At 33.8% G+C, this 16,652-nt stretch overlaps 1 protein-coding gene across 2 annotated transcripts; it reads left to right on the forward strand.

Moving 5' to 3' along the window:
- Nucleotides 1-8,438: 8,438 nt before the first annotated feature.
- On the forward strand, nucleotides 8,439-13,080 carry LOC136200811 (putative pentatricopeptide repeat-containing protein At1g19290). Of its 2 annotated transcripts, none has more exons than XM_065991286.1 (4): nucleotides 8,439-11,392; nucleotides 11,838-11,999; nucleotides 12,193-12,337; nucleotides 12,528-13,080. In XM_065991286.1, exon 1 carries the CDS (start codon nucleotides 8,468-8,470, stop codon nucleotides 11,306-11,308), a length of 2,841 nt encoding a protein of 946 aa, XP_065847358.1. In that variant the 5' UTR covers nucleotides 8,439-8,467; the 3' UTR covers nucleotides 11,309-11,392; nucleotides 11,838-11,999; nucleotides 12,193-12,337; nucleotides 12,528-13,080. The 2 variants fall into 2 exon arrangements, with proteins under 2 accessions (XP_065847358.1, XP_065847357.1); XM_065991285.1 differs by having other exon boundaries at nucleotides 12,125-12,337; nucleotides 12,528-13,077.
- Nucleotides 13,081-16,652: the final 3,572 nt, after the last annotated feature.

Raw genomic sequence — 16,652 nt, forward strand, 5'->3', positions numbered from 1 at the left:
TGCTGGCCCGTGATATACGTATGCTGCTGTTGCACAACAAGACCCAATAATCCCTCTCTGTACAAGCCCAAATTCTATTACTTCATAATTTATTACTCAGCTATATTTTCCGAGCGTGGGTGAAAAGAAGATTTCTTTTCGTTTTTATTTTTCACACTTTTCCCTTTTTCAAAATTTTTCCGTATTTCTTTTATTTTTCACGTTTTTCGCTCTTCTTTTTCATCTTCATATTTTTTCTATTTTTACTGTTTTTCACATTTTTCTCATTTTTTTTCATATTTTCTTTTTTTTCCCGCTTATTATAATATATAATTTTTAATATAAAATATATTTATAAATCAATATAACATTATATATTTAAGTTCGTGAAAGTATTTTCCTATAACATAAATAAATACCGTAAAGTATTTTCCAGTGTCATCCAAATATCCGAAAATATTTTATTTTCAATAAAAAGTTCTGTTTCTTAATATTTTTCAAAATAATATTTTCTTATAAATAAATGGGACTTATATTTATAATTCTAAATAAGTAATTAATATTTTAAATGCTCATTTCTAAATGAAATAATATTAAAATAACTTTTTTAGTCTCTAGCCTTGGGAAAATAAAATACAGATGCTGCAAAACTAGAGTAAATTACAAAACTAGATCAAATGGGAGGTCCATTTACATATTTAACCCATTTACTCAACCTACTACATATCTAGACTGATTGTGTGTGACTTTTTCATAATATCCCTAACCTTTCCCCTTCCTACAAAGCGAACGCCGCTCCCCCCCCCCCCCCCCTTCTCCTTGGTTACGCAAAAAGTTGATCCTCCATTAATGATTTGAAGACTTTTGATCTTCCTATCTTCCTTTAAATTGCACGAAATCTGCACCATTTCGCCAAATCACAATGAATTTCTCTTTTTCCTCTCTTCATCTCTTGATTCTGCAACTTCCTAATCCTAGAAAATGAAGCCATGATTCTTCATCTTCCTGTTCCTGCTCGTTACTTGGTTTCTTTCTTCTTGTTACCATCAAAGAAATGGTTATTCTACGTTATTTCCATCGTTTTTCCCAGTTTATCATATTATTATTATCGCTTTTAAGAGTGAAAGGCGCGAAAAATGTAAGTATCTGCTATTTTTTCTGCGTTTTTTCATGAATACACTTTGCGTAGTCGATGATTTTGTGAAGATCTGCGAAGAGAAAGAGCCTAAAACGTGACGATCTACTTCGTGAATCGATTAGTTCGCAAAGTCTGCGAGTATAAAAGTTCATGATTTGACTCACAGACTTCGCGAAAGCATCGTTATGCGACGTAGATCGTCACGTTTCAGGTTTCGCATACCTCGCGAAAACATCGATTAGCGAAGTAAAATCACCTCTTTCCCTGCACATTTACATTCGCATGCTTCGCTAATCCTCATTTCGCGAAGCCAAAATCGTCTTTTTCCCTGCCTAACACGATTAATTTTTTCTGAAGGCGGTTGATTACATAACATCCCTTTCTAGAAGGCGGCGTCCTCGGATGCAGGGGAGATAACTTTCCTTCCTGTAAAGGGAGAAATTTCCCTCAAGATTGGCACATTCACTCCTAAAATGGTTGATTAGGAGAGATTGTACCAATCTTGGTGTGCACCATGGGACACGTCCATCTCAAAAGGTTTGGACTTCCTGTAGAGAGAGAAATTACTCATCCGCTTCAGAATTGGTACCGGATTAGTTAGGTTCACTTTGTTAGGAGTTTATTGTGGCAATCTTGTTGTAAATTTTGATAATGTTATGATTTTAATGTTGTTATTGTGGCAATCTTGTTGTAAATTTTGATAATGTTATGATTTTAATGTTAGAATCCGTTGTTGTTTGACATTTTTTGTTATATACCACTTCGCGAATTAGCTTCAAAACACATCCAGGCTTCGAATATGCGAATTAAATTCATCAAGTAAACCAAACATTAGCTTCGCAGGCTTCGCATATGCTAATTAAATTCATCAAGTAAACCAAACATTAGCTTCACAAGCTTCGCATATGCTAATTAAATTCATCAAGTAAACCCAAACATTAGCTTCGCAAGCTTCGCATAATATCGAATCTGCGAAGTCAGACGGGAGAGGGCGAGACGCGCGTAAATATTGAGGGTATTATGGGAAAGTCATACAAAATCAGTCTAGATATGTAGTAGGTTGAGTAAATGAGTTAAATATGTAAATAGGCCTCCCATTTGACTCATTTTTATAATTAACCCGCAAAACTAAAACAAACAGATAAAATTAATAAAAGTGATAATAAGTTTTCAAACAGAATTGAATGAGGAGAAAGTATTTTCTCATTGATTTTAATTACCGAAAGCATGATGCATAATATCTATTTGGAAAATTTATACACAAAATTTATAACGTAAACAGAAACCAAGTTTACATCTAGAAGAATATATATAATGGGCCATGTAATGGAACATCCTGTTGTAACAGACCCAATAAATAGCGGTGAGTTTGTGCCATGCATCAGGATGTTGAAATGTCTACGGATGGAAGATAGGGCACCCGACAAAGAGTAAGAGAATCCGTCGTAGGCTTACTGGTTGTACATAGTAAGAGAGTTACATGCGTCATGATCCTTAGGTTCTAGTCTTATTTTTGTCCGATTAGAGTTATAAAAGTTGGATAAGACCAAGCTCTTTTAGGTAGAGTTATGATGAAGTTCAACTACATGTTTCTGTCGTAGCTCGTCGAGCAGCTACTAGATTACGCTTTTCTACGATTTTGACTTAAGTTTCCTTCATTGACTCTGATCTAGAACTACTCATCGAGTAAGTGATGTAGCTCGTCGAGTTGTATAAAGTAGCTCACCGAGTTACATGTTGATTTTTGTCTTTTTACTTCGTTTAATGCCCAAAACTACCTGAAATACTTAAAACTCTAATCAAGACCATAATAAGGCAGAAGTCACCAATAATCAGGGAAAATACATAGAAAACTAGAAAAAGGAGATAAAACTATGTTATAAAACCCTATCTAAAATGATGATAATATATATAAATTGGAGCTTAATGTGTGCCCAATCATGGATTAACTAACCAAATCTTCATTGTTTGACTAATGGAGGAAAATTTGGTAGTTAATTGATGATTGGATATAGATTTAATATGATTTCATAAGATTTGACAGATTTTAAGGAGATTAAGACAATCAAGGAATGTCTGACTGAGATTTAAAAAGATTCTTGCCGAACTTCAATATCTGCCTCCTAGCTCATCGAGCTGGCCCATTTTGTCGCCCAACTCCGATTTCTGCCTCCCAGCTCGACGAGCTGAAATTTGCATCTTGCCGACCTAGCGTGATTTCTGCGAATTTTACTTGTGTAATCATAGTTGTGCCATTTAGGTTTAATTTTCTATTTAAAGACTTTAGATTATTCATTTCTGATGCATCTAAAGATAAATTTTAGCCTTTACCCTTTCCTTTGAAAGTAACCATCACTTTCTCCATATTTATCTTCCATCTCAAGCTTTCAATACTCCGTCAATTTCAACAAGCAATCAAAGTTTCTCCTCCGATTCAAACGACTATTGCTCAAATTGGCAAAGTGCCAATGACGATTTCCTATCATTTGTCCTTAGTTAATTTGTAAGATCTTTTCAGATTTGAATTGGTTGTAAACATTACTATTCTTGTCCATCTTTAATTTTGAATTTGATTTTAATTTCATCTCTCTCTATATGATTTTGATATTTGTATATGTTAGGTTTGGTGGTTGAGTTTTTCATAAATCTTCATATTAACCTGAGTCATATTATGAGAGTCTTAACGGTATTCATACCAGAATTCGTAGGTATTGACAACACCATGGTAAACGGATCCTACTTCCCGAACCATTTGAGTTAGTTACAACCCAGTTATGGAATCACGTTTTAAGAACAATCATAGGATAAATTGGTTCAACCCCTAATTTATTTATGCATGAATGTTAAATTGTTAATTAGGTTTTGATTATTGATTCAACTTTCTTATTATTGTGTCATCTCCATTTTCACTCATAAAGAGTAATAGTTGGTTTGGATCACTCGTTAGAAATACGAGCAGAATTAACTAGTAGACTTTAGAAATAATATAGCAATGAAAAAACCCAACCTTTCACCACTTAAATTTTCGTCCCATCATGTACGCTAATGGTTTATCCAATATGGTGAATTCACAGTTGCCTCTAAAGGTCTCACTGTTATCCCTAAAATGGCACTCCAATACCACCTAGCCATATGTCGAAGTTGAATGACTCGTGAGATCTATCAATATGACTTGCACTAAATCCATTCTTACTAGATCTACACGTAAACTTTTGAGGGAACTAATCACATTCACAAAGCTTCCCATATCAATTGAGGTCGGTTTGACTTGGTGTCCCTCTAGTACCATTATAACTTATAAGTACTAAAATGTCAACGTGGGGATATGGTACTGAGTTAGTTGAAAAAAAGTTTGATTCAAGGTGTCGTACATCACATGAACGAGAGATTCAGAGCTTGAATGACGAGCTCTCTTGTGGGGAGGTTCAGGACTTAATCCTCCTACTAACACATTGCCATTGTGATCAATCCATTGGGGTTTGGCCAAAACCTGTGTTTTCAACCTTTTTTTGGCACCGTTCGTGCACTCGACCCATAGCTTTCCCCCTCCATCTCTAGCGACCCTAGAAAGTGGTCGTTGTTCTTTAGAGTGTTTATCCCGCGATCTCTGATGTTTTACTTCTAAGCTAGGTATTTTTTTACTCTAGTGTTATCATTTTCTCGAGGAAAACACTTGGGTGTTCCATTGTTGCATCATATCTGGTTTTTTTAGGGATTGATGGATGGATTTTGTAACACCATCACCAACAATTATCGTCTCTAAAGTCGATAGATTCATGATAAAATCTTGGCTCCACGCTCACTACATCAAATGAAAAAGAGAGTATATTTTTTGAAATCTTGTCGATTTTCCTTCACCGGATTATGTCCCTATGAGGCGCCGTTGGGATCGGTCGGGGACACTCCGATGCCAAAGTCAGTAATATTCTTGAGAGAATAAACAGTAATCACAAAGTAGCGTTAGAATAATGTGTACCTCAATGCCTTGGGGCATGTTTATTTATACTAAAATTTAGTAACCAGCGAATTAATAACTAGTAAAGCCCTTCATTAATGTTCCCTTAATGCAAGATTGTTACATTATTTATGTATGGCTGTTAGCTCATTTATGGAGCTGTTTCTAGTTATTAATGATGTCAGTTTCTTTCTAGAAGTGTGTGCTGCCATCCTTGAGCTGACCAAGGCTGGATGGTAGATCTTTTATCTTTGGCGGATGGAACCTCATAAAGGCTTTGGCCTTTATGAGGCGTATTGATGCGCCTCATGGTTGAGACTCATTAAGGGATAAGTGTACCCCGTCGTTATCAAGTAATAATCTGGACAAGTCCAGGTATCGAATCCACAGGATTTACTCATGCAAGTATCGAGCTACTCGGTGTTTGGTGTTATCTAGGCTTTGGGGGGTTTTGATTTTGGTTTTGATTAAGTTAACCTACTCCTAATTAAGTTATTCTACTCCTAGTTAAGTTATTCTACTCCTAAATGATCTTTCACTAATGAAATTACCCGAAGGGACATGGAGTGATACAATAATAATGAAGATAGGTTGTTAAGTCAATTGATTAAAAACCTAATCCAAGTCATTTGTACTCGAGGCGATTAACCATACTTATCCTTCTGAAGTCCCTAGTTCGTGATTCCCTTGTAAGGCCGAAACTAGCTCTAAGGCTCAGCAATTTGGGCTTAATCAACTAAGAGGTCGTCAATCTCCTAGGCTCTGACTATGTCAGATTCAGCTCGTAATATGTGTCAACTTAATTTTTGGACTTATGAATTAGTTAACCCAATCGAATAAAGCGTAAGACAATGATTAAATAAATAAACCAATTGAACAAAACAAGAGCTATAATATCATTAAAGATGAAGAAACATTGTCACAGGGATACAATTAGCCTAGGATTCATAGACTATATCAAGGGTTAAACAAATTATAAAAAGGATGAGAAAATCCATTTCAGGGAACCTGTCTACCCTGCAGGCGTCTTCCTAGGACTTAAGGATGGACCTAGAACAATTCTCGGTGAGCGGAGCTTCGAAGGTTCTTCAATGGAGGTTGAAAGAGATGGAGGAGGTGGAGAGGATTCTTCAAAGGAGAAAGCTAGGGTTTTTTACAATAATGAAAGATGGAAAAACTAAAACTAAAAATTGATAGGTGAAAAACGAATTACAAAAACTCTCTCTAAAATAATTACAACTCCTAATTCCTAACAAATGGAACTATTTATAATGAAAAATTAAAACCTATTCCTAATGAAAACTAATTAATAAAACCTATTTCTAATAAAAGACTGATTAATAAAAAGCTTTCCTAATGAAAGACTAATTAATAAAAAGATATTCTAATGGAAAAATAACTCTCCAAATATTATCTAATCAAAACTAATTTATCTTTGAGGATAAAAAAATCTAATTATTTAAATACAAAAAGCCCAAAGATAATCCCTAAAAATCTGCTAAAATATTCTGCATGATTTTTATTTGAATTTGATACGCCGAGTGAGTCCTGATTCTGATCCTTAAAAATCTCCACCTTTATCTCTAAAAATTTGCACATAATCTCATAAAATCTTATTTAGATAACTCACCCAAAAGTAATTAATTATCCTACCAAAAATCATTTTTAATTAGCAAGTCAAATTTGATTTATTTTTGGTAGGTTAATTTCTTAATTTTGGGTACAGATAAAGCTCAAAATAACATATAGAGATTAATTTATTAAAAGTAACAAAATATTTGACAAAAGTTGGGAATATTTAATAAAAAGCTAAAAAGTAATTTTAAAACCTAAAATTGTCAAAACAATAATATATTGTTATTAAAGTAAATAAAAAGAAAATACAAAATAGTCCCTAAAACCGTACTAAAAGATAGGGGTTTTTTACCCTATCACGTATCTGTATGTTGTGGTCTCCTCAGGGCGCATAACCTCCTTTATACGCCATCTATCTGGCGGACCTCGGCGGACGATGAGGCTTAAATGCTCTTTTAGTCCTCTGATTACGAGGCTCCTCGGGAATTTGCCCCAAGATAATATTTTTGATGTTATCATTTTTCGATAGGATAGATATCAAATTCACTTTGCCTTCCAATTGATTTCTTGCAAAACAGGAGAGATACTCATTAGACATTTGGATATGTCTCATATCAGCTTACATTCAGATGTCAACTTTCAGACGCTGGATCTTCAAGTGACCGCTCATCAATCCTCATTTGAATTCTCTCGAAGCTTCCCGCGGAAGCCCAAAAGGTAGTTTTTACATTTTATTAAGGGATAAGGTACCAAAATAGGCCTAAGGTTTTTGGGGAAGTACCAATTTAGGCTCAACGTTCAAAATAGTACCAATATAGGCTTAACGTTTACAACATAATATCAATTTAGACTTAACGTTTACAATATAGCATCAATTTAGGCATCACGTACAAAATAGCACCAATATAGGCTTAATGTACAAAATAATACGAATTTAAGCTTAACGTTTACAAAATATATCCAATTTAAGCTAAACGTCACAATTAAATTAACCATATTATATTCTTTTCTTATTAACTTTATATGTTATCTTTTTATTTAGTTCTATATTCTTGTTTATTATAATACAATTTAATTAGTTTTCTTGCCCATTAAAAGTTTATATTTGTTTTTTATCAACCATTCTATGACTCCGAAATTTCATGGCTCATGTAATATATGCAAACTAAAAGTAATTGAATATCCACGATATTTTGAACACTAGTTAAAATAATATTGATACATGTTAGTGTTTGAAATATTGTGGATATTCAATTACTTTTAGTTTGCATATATCACATGAGCAATGAAATTTAGTAGTCATGGAATCATTTATGAAAAATAAATATAAGATTTTAATGGACAAGAATACTAATTAATTGTATTATAATAAACAAGAATATAAAACTAAATAAAAAGATAACATATAAAGTTAATTGGGAAAGAATATAATATGATTAATTTAATTATGACGTTTAGCTTAAATTGTATATATTTTATAAAACAATAAGTTTAAATTCGTATTATTTTGTAAACGTTAAGCCTATATTGGTACTATTTTGTACGTGAGGCCTAAATTGATGCTATATTATAAATGTTGTAAACGTTAAGCTTATATTGATGCTATTTTGAACGTTGAGCCTAAATTGGTATTTTCTCAAAAACCTTAAACCTATTTTGTACCTTATCCCTTTTATTAATAAATATTAAAAAAATATTTGTTAAAATAATATTAAATAAGAAACAATTCCTCCAAATAATAATAATAAAATAATAAAAAAAGTAGCGGCAAAATTGACATTCGGAGGAAGTCTCAATGATCTCTTTCCAATTCTCGTTCAATGTTCATCTATTCTCCTTCTCGCCGCCTATCTCACTTCATACAACGCAGATCATTCCAATGGAAGCCCCGCCACGAATACAAGCTTACCCAAGACGATCTCCTCGATCGTATCTCCCGCCTTCTTGTCCTTGGTCGCTACGACGCCCTCAACTCCCTTACTTTCGATTTTACCGATCATCTTCTCAACTCCATTCTTCTTCGACACAAACTCAACCCTAATGCCTGCTTACATTTCTTCAAATTGTCCTTCAAACAGCCTAAATTTAGACCAAACTTGACCTCCTACTGTAAGCTCGTCCACATTTTGTCTCGTGCTCGAATATATGATGATACCCGATTCTATTTGAACGAAATGGTCAGTCTTTCTAACAATGACTACTCTTCGTTTCCTGTTTGGAATGAACTTATTCGGGTTTACAAAGACTTTCCATTTTCTCCTACGGTTTTTGATATGATACTTAAAATATATTCCGTCAAGGGAATGATAACACATGCACTCCATGTGTTTGATAATATGGGAAGTCATGGTTGCTTACCGAGTCTTAGGAGTTGTAATAGCTTGTTAAGTATTCTGGTTAAAAGAGGCCAAAGCGACAATGCGCTGCTTGTTTATGATCAAATGAATAGGTTAGGGATCGTGCCTGATGTTTTTACTTGTTCAATTATGGTTAACGCATATTGTAAGGAGAGGAGGCTGGATAGAGCTATGGAGTTTGTCGAAAAGATGGAGAATTCAGGTTTTGAGCTTAATGTGGTGACTTACAATTGCTTGATTGATGGGTGTGTTAATCTGGGAAATATGGAGCAGGCAAAAGATGTTTTGAGATTGATGGGTGAAAAGAAAATTTTGAGAAATAAGGTTACTTTTACACTGCTAATTAAAGGTTATTGTAGACAACATAAGATGGAGGAAGCAGAAAAGGTGCTCAGAGAGATGGAGAAAGAAGAAAGTGTTGTCTTGGATGAATATGCATATGGTGTGCTGATTGATGGGTATTCTCGTGTTGGTAAAATGAATGATGCTATTAGGATTCGAGATGAGATGTTGAACATAGGATTGAAGATGAATTTACTCATTTGTAACTCGTTGATTAATGGGTATTGTAAAAATGGCCGAGTATGTGAGGCAGAGAAATTGTTTTCATGTATGGGCAACTGGCGCTTAATTCCAGATTCTTATAGTTATTGTACACTCATGGATGGTTACTGTAGAGAGAGTCTAACTAGCAAGGCTTTCAGCTTTTGCAATAAGATGCTTGAGAATGGAATTGCGCTGAATATTGTGACTTATAATACTCTTCTCAAGGGTTTATGTCGTGAGGGTGCGTTTGAGGATGCTTTGCAGCTTTGGCAACTGATGATAGAGAGAGGTCTGTCCCCTAATGAGATCAGCTATTGCACGTTGCTTGATGGACTTTTCAACATGGGAGATTATTCAAGGGCTTTGGCTCTGTGGAATGATATCTTAGCAAGGGGTTATGCCAGAAGTACTTATGCTTTTAATACAATGATTAATGGTTTGTGTAAGATGGGGAAAATGGTGGAAGCAGAGGAGACGTTTATCAGAATGAAGGAACTGGGATGTAAACCTGACAGCATAACATATAGAACTCTGAGTGATGGGTACTGTAAACTTGGAAATGTGGAAGCGGCTTTTAGAATGAAGGAGAAGATGGCAAAGGAAGCAATTCATCCTTGCATTGAGTTTTATAATTCTCTTATAACAGGACTTTTTAAGTCGAAGAAAACTAATGAATTGATGGGCATCCTTTCTGAAATGCATTTGAATGGTATATCTCCTAACATTATCACTTATGGAGCCCTTATTGCTGGCTGGTGTGATGAAGAGAGGCTGGATAAAGCTTTTAATGCATATTTTGATATGATTGAAAAGGGGATTGCTCCAAACATAATTATATGCAGCAAAATTGTCAGCACCCTCTATCGACTTGGTAGAATTGATGAAGCAAATATGCTATTGCAGAAGATGGTGAGTTTTGATGTTTTTGTAGATCACATACATTTTGACGCACTCCCCGAAGCAGGTGATAGATATTTAGACAGTCAGAAAATTGCAGCGTCTCTTGATGAAAGTGCTAAAAGTTTTTCTTTAGCCAACACTGTGGTCTACAATATAGCTATTGCGGGGCTTTGCAAATCTGGTAAGACTGACGATGCAAGAAGGTTATTCTCAGGTTTGGTAATTAGAGGCTTTAAGCCAGATAATTTCACATACTGCACCCTCATTCATGGATACTCTGCTGCTGGTCATGTGAATGATGCTTTCAACTTACGGGATGAGATGATGAAAAAGGGTGTTATTCCGAACATAACAACATATAATGCTCTGATAAATGGTCTGTGCAAATCAGGAAATCTAAATCGAGCACTGAGGCTTTTTAATAAACTTCACTTGAAGGGGTTAACGCTAAATGCTATTACTTACAATATACTGATTGATGGATACTGTAAATGTGGTAGCACTGCACAAGCCTTGGATTTGAGAAATAAGATGTTGAAAGAAAGGATTTCTCCTTCCATTATCACCTATTCTTCATTGATTCATGGTTTTTGTAAACAAGGAGATATTGAAAAATCTTTTGGACTTTTAGATGAAATGATGGAGCTTTTTGCAGATCAAAATCTAGAGCCACTTTTCAAGTTAGTTGGGGGATATATTAAAAGTGGTGACATGGAGAAAATCTCCAAGCTGCATAATATGATGCATGTGACCTTGACTTCTGCTGGTGCTGTTTCTGATAAACAGAAAGAGTTAGCTGTGCTTTCAAATGCTAAAGAAATGCTGGATGTATGTGTGGTTTTTGAAGCTGTGTGCTGATGATAGAGAGTGAGCATAAATTTTATGGTGAACTTTTCTCTCTTTATTGGAAGCATAGTGATTCAGCAATCTCTGCAAACCCAGGTAATGTGGACATTATTTTCATAGACGTGTGTCTCTTGTTTGCATAATTATGCTGATCAGTGGCAAATTTAGTATCCATGGTGCTGAACATAATTGACTATTAGCTTTTTGTTCAACAAAGTTCTGTTTATAGGTAATGTGGACGTTATTTTCATAGACGTGTATCTCTTGGTTGCATAATTATGCTGATCAGTGGAAAATTTAGTATCCACGTTGCTGAACCTAATTGAGTATTAGCTTTTTGTTCAACAAAGTCCTCTTCATAGGTAATGTGGACGTTATTTTTATAGATGTGTATCTCTTGTTTGCATAATTGTGCTGATCAGTGGCAAATTTAGTATCCACGGTGCTGAACATAATTGACTATTAGCTTTTTGTTCAACAAAGTCCTCTTTATAGGCTACAATGGTCTAATTAGGACTCACTGCTGAAAATTCGTTTGCAGGGCACCATCAAAACCCAATTTCATCTGGGATTTCATGATCTCAGGATGGACAGGTGGAGTTCCCTCGGATGGCTTACTGCCAAATTGATATGTTTAACAGAAAGAACGGAAGCAATGCTACAGTTGAAATTGGAGTTTGGTTGGTGCAGCGAATTATTTTGAGTAAGAATGCAGTTCCTGTAATTATTTTTTTCATTCTGCAGCTGCAATTTCATTCTTGTTTACATTTATTGCATAACTGCTGCTTTTTAGCCTGTGTTTGGGTTGATTGAAATTCTTTCTTCCAGGATAAGGGGATTTGTAGTATGTATGGTGAAATAATTCAAGTGTCCTATGGCCAATCATGGCACTGCAGAAATTGTTGAATCCATGTCCAATTGGCAATTACATGCAAAAGGCTGAGAGATGGAATTTTTTGTTTGAAACACATGACTAGTTCCCCACGCCTTCTTTTAAGACAATTGGGAAAATTGGACCAATTGCTACAAGTTTGTATGAAGGTCAGTAGAAAAATCGGAACAACATACTTCAAAATTTACATTTACTGTTGGGGGGTGGGGGGTGGGGGTAAGTTTGGTTTCATACTAGAAATTAGAATCATTAATTATTTGGCCATGTTTACAAATTTGTTATACATAGTTTTTTGTGATTACCTGCGGCATTACGCACTAATTTCAACTCTTATTTCAGGTGATTGTTTGATGCTACCAAACGAACCCACTTACATTATATCATCGTATGCTGTATCAAAATTGTGATGGTATATGGGCTCTGACCAACTGCTGCGGGATCGTGCCTTGAGATCTAAGATATTGTTTCACTGGTATCTACACGATACCCAGGATAGTAGCCGCAGTTCCATGCATGGACTCTACTGTACATTGTAATCTTGGCAATGAGGTAACTGTTATCTGCATATGCACTTGCCAGGTAACCCTTCGGAGATTTTTCGATATTTTTATACAGTCGTTTTTCTGTATGAATAACCAAAGAGAAACTACAAGGTATTAACTGTTTAGACGATCTAACTCTTGATTCTTGTACACTACATATGTAAAGTTTTGAAACTTGATTTGTACGATTTTCCAGGCCATTTTCCCCCCAAAGTTAATAGATTTGATTTTGTTCCCAGGTGAATTGTACATGAGTATGCTTTCTTTTGAATTGATTAGCTAACCGCTAACTTTTTTGTGCACTTAAGAATTTCTTTCTGGTTTTGAAATATGTATAGTTTAGACTTGTATATTCAAGGCCATCAGACCGCCCAATCGGTTCATGCTTAACCTGACCTGTTTGAGCAGTTTTTACCGGTTTTTAAAAATGAAAAAACCAAATCACCTCCGGCATGAAAATATGACCGGTTCCAGTTGAACCGGGCTGACCTAGTTGGTCCGGATCTAACAACTATGATAAATAATATAAAGAAATCAATTTAAACGTGTTGCAATAAGTAAAGAGATGGAGTTAAAGACATCAAACATAAAGTGGTAAGCAAAAATCATGCTTCGAATCAAACTTCTCATATCATAAGGTGCCGTTTGGTTCGCGGAATAGAATGGAATGGAATAGAATGGTTATTCCAAAGGAATAGAATAACAAAGAATGGAATAGAAATTCTTAGGAATTACTATTTCTATGTTTGGTTGGTGGAATAAGGTAGAATGGAATAGATAATTTTTTTATTAAAAAGACAATATTATCCTCAAATGTAATTTCTTATTTATTTTAAAATTTTAATTTTTTACTATAAATTGTTCAAATATTTAATATATATTATTTTAAAAAATATATAAAAAATAGAAAAATGGGAAACACGAAAGACGAAAAAAACATTAAAAACGAAAACACAATAAGAACATGAAAACTGAAAAATTGTAAAAATACGAAAAAAGAGAGGTAAAAAAACAAAATGTAAAAGCGCAAAAAAAAACATTAAAAACACAAAAACAAAAGAAAAAAATGAGATAAAAGTGGAAAAGGGTGAAAACGCGAAAACATATAAACGTGTTAACACAAAAAAAAACACACACACACGCAAAATATGAAAAAACACAAAAAAATGTGCAAACCGTAAAAACCACAAAAACATGAAAAAAGTGGAAAACACGAAAATGTGAAAAAAAAATGAAAAACGTGAAAAAATCGAAAAACACGAAAACATGAAAAAGTGTTAAAAACATGAAAAATGCGTTTGTAACGTTTTTTATGTTTTTCCGTGTTTCCCAAGTTTTCTTGTTTTTTCCGTTTGTTCACGTTTTCGTATTTTTCACATTTTGGCATGTTATTGTGTTTTATTTTGCATTTTTTCGATTTTTCACGTTTTAGCTTTTCGGTTTTTTCCCTTTTTGTTTTTTTTCGCGTTTTTGTATTTTTCGTATTTTGTTACTTTTTCGTGTTATTCACGTTTTTCCATGTTTTTCGTATTTTTTCATATTTTTTTCTTTTTAATGTTTTCGTGTTTTGTTTGCGTTTTTCGCATTTTCATGTTTTTCACATATTGTCACGTTTTTGTGTTTTAGCATTTTTTGTATTTTTTCGTATTTTCGTGTTTTTATTTTTCACGTTTTTTAATATTTCGTGTTTTGTCACTTTTTCGCGCTATTCCTATTTTATTTTTTGCATATTCCCGTGTTTGTAACATTTTCACATTTTTCGTGTTTCATATTTTTCGTATTTTTACATTTTTTAACGTTTTCGTCATTTTTCCATTTTTCACGTTTTATATGATATAAATTATGGATTGACCAAAATTTATAAGATTTGGGAAAGTGATTAGAGAGAAGATTGATGATTTAATGGAGGATAATTTTGTAAATTACAAAAATATAATATTAGGAATAGGCTATTCCTAACCTAAATTGAAGAATAGCTATTCCATGAAATCAAGGAATAGGGATTCCATGGAATATGGATTCCATGGAATACCTATTCCATAAAAAAAATCATCCAAAGGTGGGAATAGCTATTCTTTAGGAATAGGCTATTGTATTCCCCCTCTATTCCGCGAACCAAACGAGCCCTAAGTGTAATGTATTTAACTGTTGTTGTTGAAGCACCAGTATCCCTGATTTGTTTACTAGTTTTGATTGTATTATTCACAGTTGTTTTGGATGATGCATGTTTATCTTTGTTATCATATTGCTCATACCATAACTTGGGCACCTCAGTTAAATGCTAATCTTTCTTATTGGCCTCTAAATCCTCCTTTTGTTGGCTTTGCAACAAAATATATCATAATTCTTTACTTGTAAATACACAATAATTATTTTTAGGGTAATTAATTTATTAATCCCTATATTTTGACAAAACACACTGTTTAGTCCCTATATTTTCAAAAACACACGGTAAAGTCCTTAACGTTTTTCTCGGTGAATTGTTTAGTCCCTAACGTTTTTCTCGATGAACTGTTTAGTCTCTGCCGTTAGACTCTCATGAAGATTCAGTTAGTCAATTTGGATTTGCGTTCTTCTTTTCCTTTATTTTCCTTTCCTTTAAACTCTAATGCATCTGAAATCAACTTTGAGTGTTTTTCTTCTTGATTTTCTTCTTAATCGTTCAAATTCGTAAGCATTAGGTCTGTTCTTTTCTTGTTCTCCATAAAAATAGTTTCTTTTTCTAAATTGGATTTCCTCTTCTGAAGTTTGAAGGTAAATAGTGAAGGGTAATTTAGTCATTTCCGAAGTCATAAACGGTAAAAAAATCTAACAAACAGACGGAAAGACTAAACAGTTCACTGAGAAAAAGATTAGGGACCTTACCATGTGTTTTTGAAAATACAGGGACTAAACAGTGTGTTTTGTCAAAATATAGGGACTAATAAATTAATTACCCTTATTTTTAATTATTTTTTCTTAAAATTAATTTGTTAAATTCTAAATTCACTTATCGCATGTTTGAATTCATATGTAGTAATAGTGATGTTTTGATTATGCTATATTGATTAAGGGTAAATTACACCCATGGCCACTGAACTTTACCCATTTAACATTATGGTCACTGAACTTTACACTTTTTAACACCGGTGGCCACTCGACGCCTCAAAACGATCGTTGACGGCCTAAAAATAAAATATCCAAAGCGTTAATGATATTCCAAGGAACTTTAATTATTGAAAATTTTCGTGTTGATGTCATTTAGGTGTTGTTTTGTTAGGAGAAATAGTGAATTTTTAGAGAGAGAAAGCTCCAAAAAATGTGATTTTGGAAAATAAAAAATGTGGTTTCATGGTAAATATCGTTTTGAACAATTTTAATTCTTGAATATTTTCATTTTGAGGTCGTTAATGGTCACTTTAAGGAGTTAGTTAAAATTGAGTGGTCACCAGTGTTAAAAAAAATGTAAAGTTCAGTGGTCATAATGTTAAAATGGGTAAAGTTGAGTGGCCAGGATGTAATGTACCCTATTGATTAATGAATTTCCATTAGTAAGGTTAGAGATGTAATTTGGGTGTGAATATTACGATATTCAACCCTTCTTTTTTATTATTTGAAAATTGCTCCATTGGATTAAAACAAACCGTAAAGTATCATGAGTCACATTAGAAAGAGAAAAAATAAATAATAAACTGAGAATAGAATATTCAGATTCAGTCGTTAAGAATATAGAAAATCAAAGTGTTATAAAAAAAAATACATTTACATCATTGTCGCGTATAAAAATGAATAAAGTGATAGTAAGAATATTAAGAAATTAACATCTATCTCGCGTAGCCTAGTTGAAATAGTTGCTCTGGCACTCTCACCATTGTCATACAATTTACAATGACATTGCATCATCCTCACCAAAATTCTGGAGATAACTTGCCCCGATCTTTTT

This window comes from Euphorbia lathyris, chromosome 7 (assembly GCF_963576675.1).
Source record: "Euphorbia lathyris chromosome 7, ddEupLath1.1, whole genome shotgun sequence".
Classification (NCBI taxonomy): Eukaryota; Viridiplantae; Streptophyta; class Magnoliopsida; order Malpighiales; family Euphorbiaceae; genus Euphorbia; species Euphorbia lathyris.

Bases quoted from the DNA above. Each gene is read 5' to 3' on its own strand.
- LOC136200811 (XM_065991286.1), top strand. From the start codon at position 8,468: ATGTTCATCTATTCTCCTTCTCGCCGCCTATCTCACTTCATACAACGC.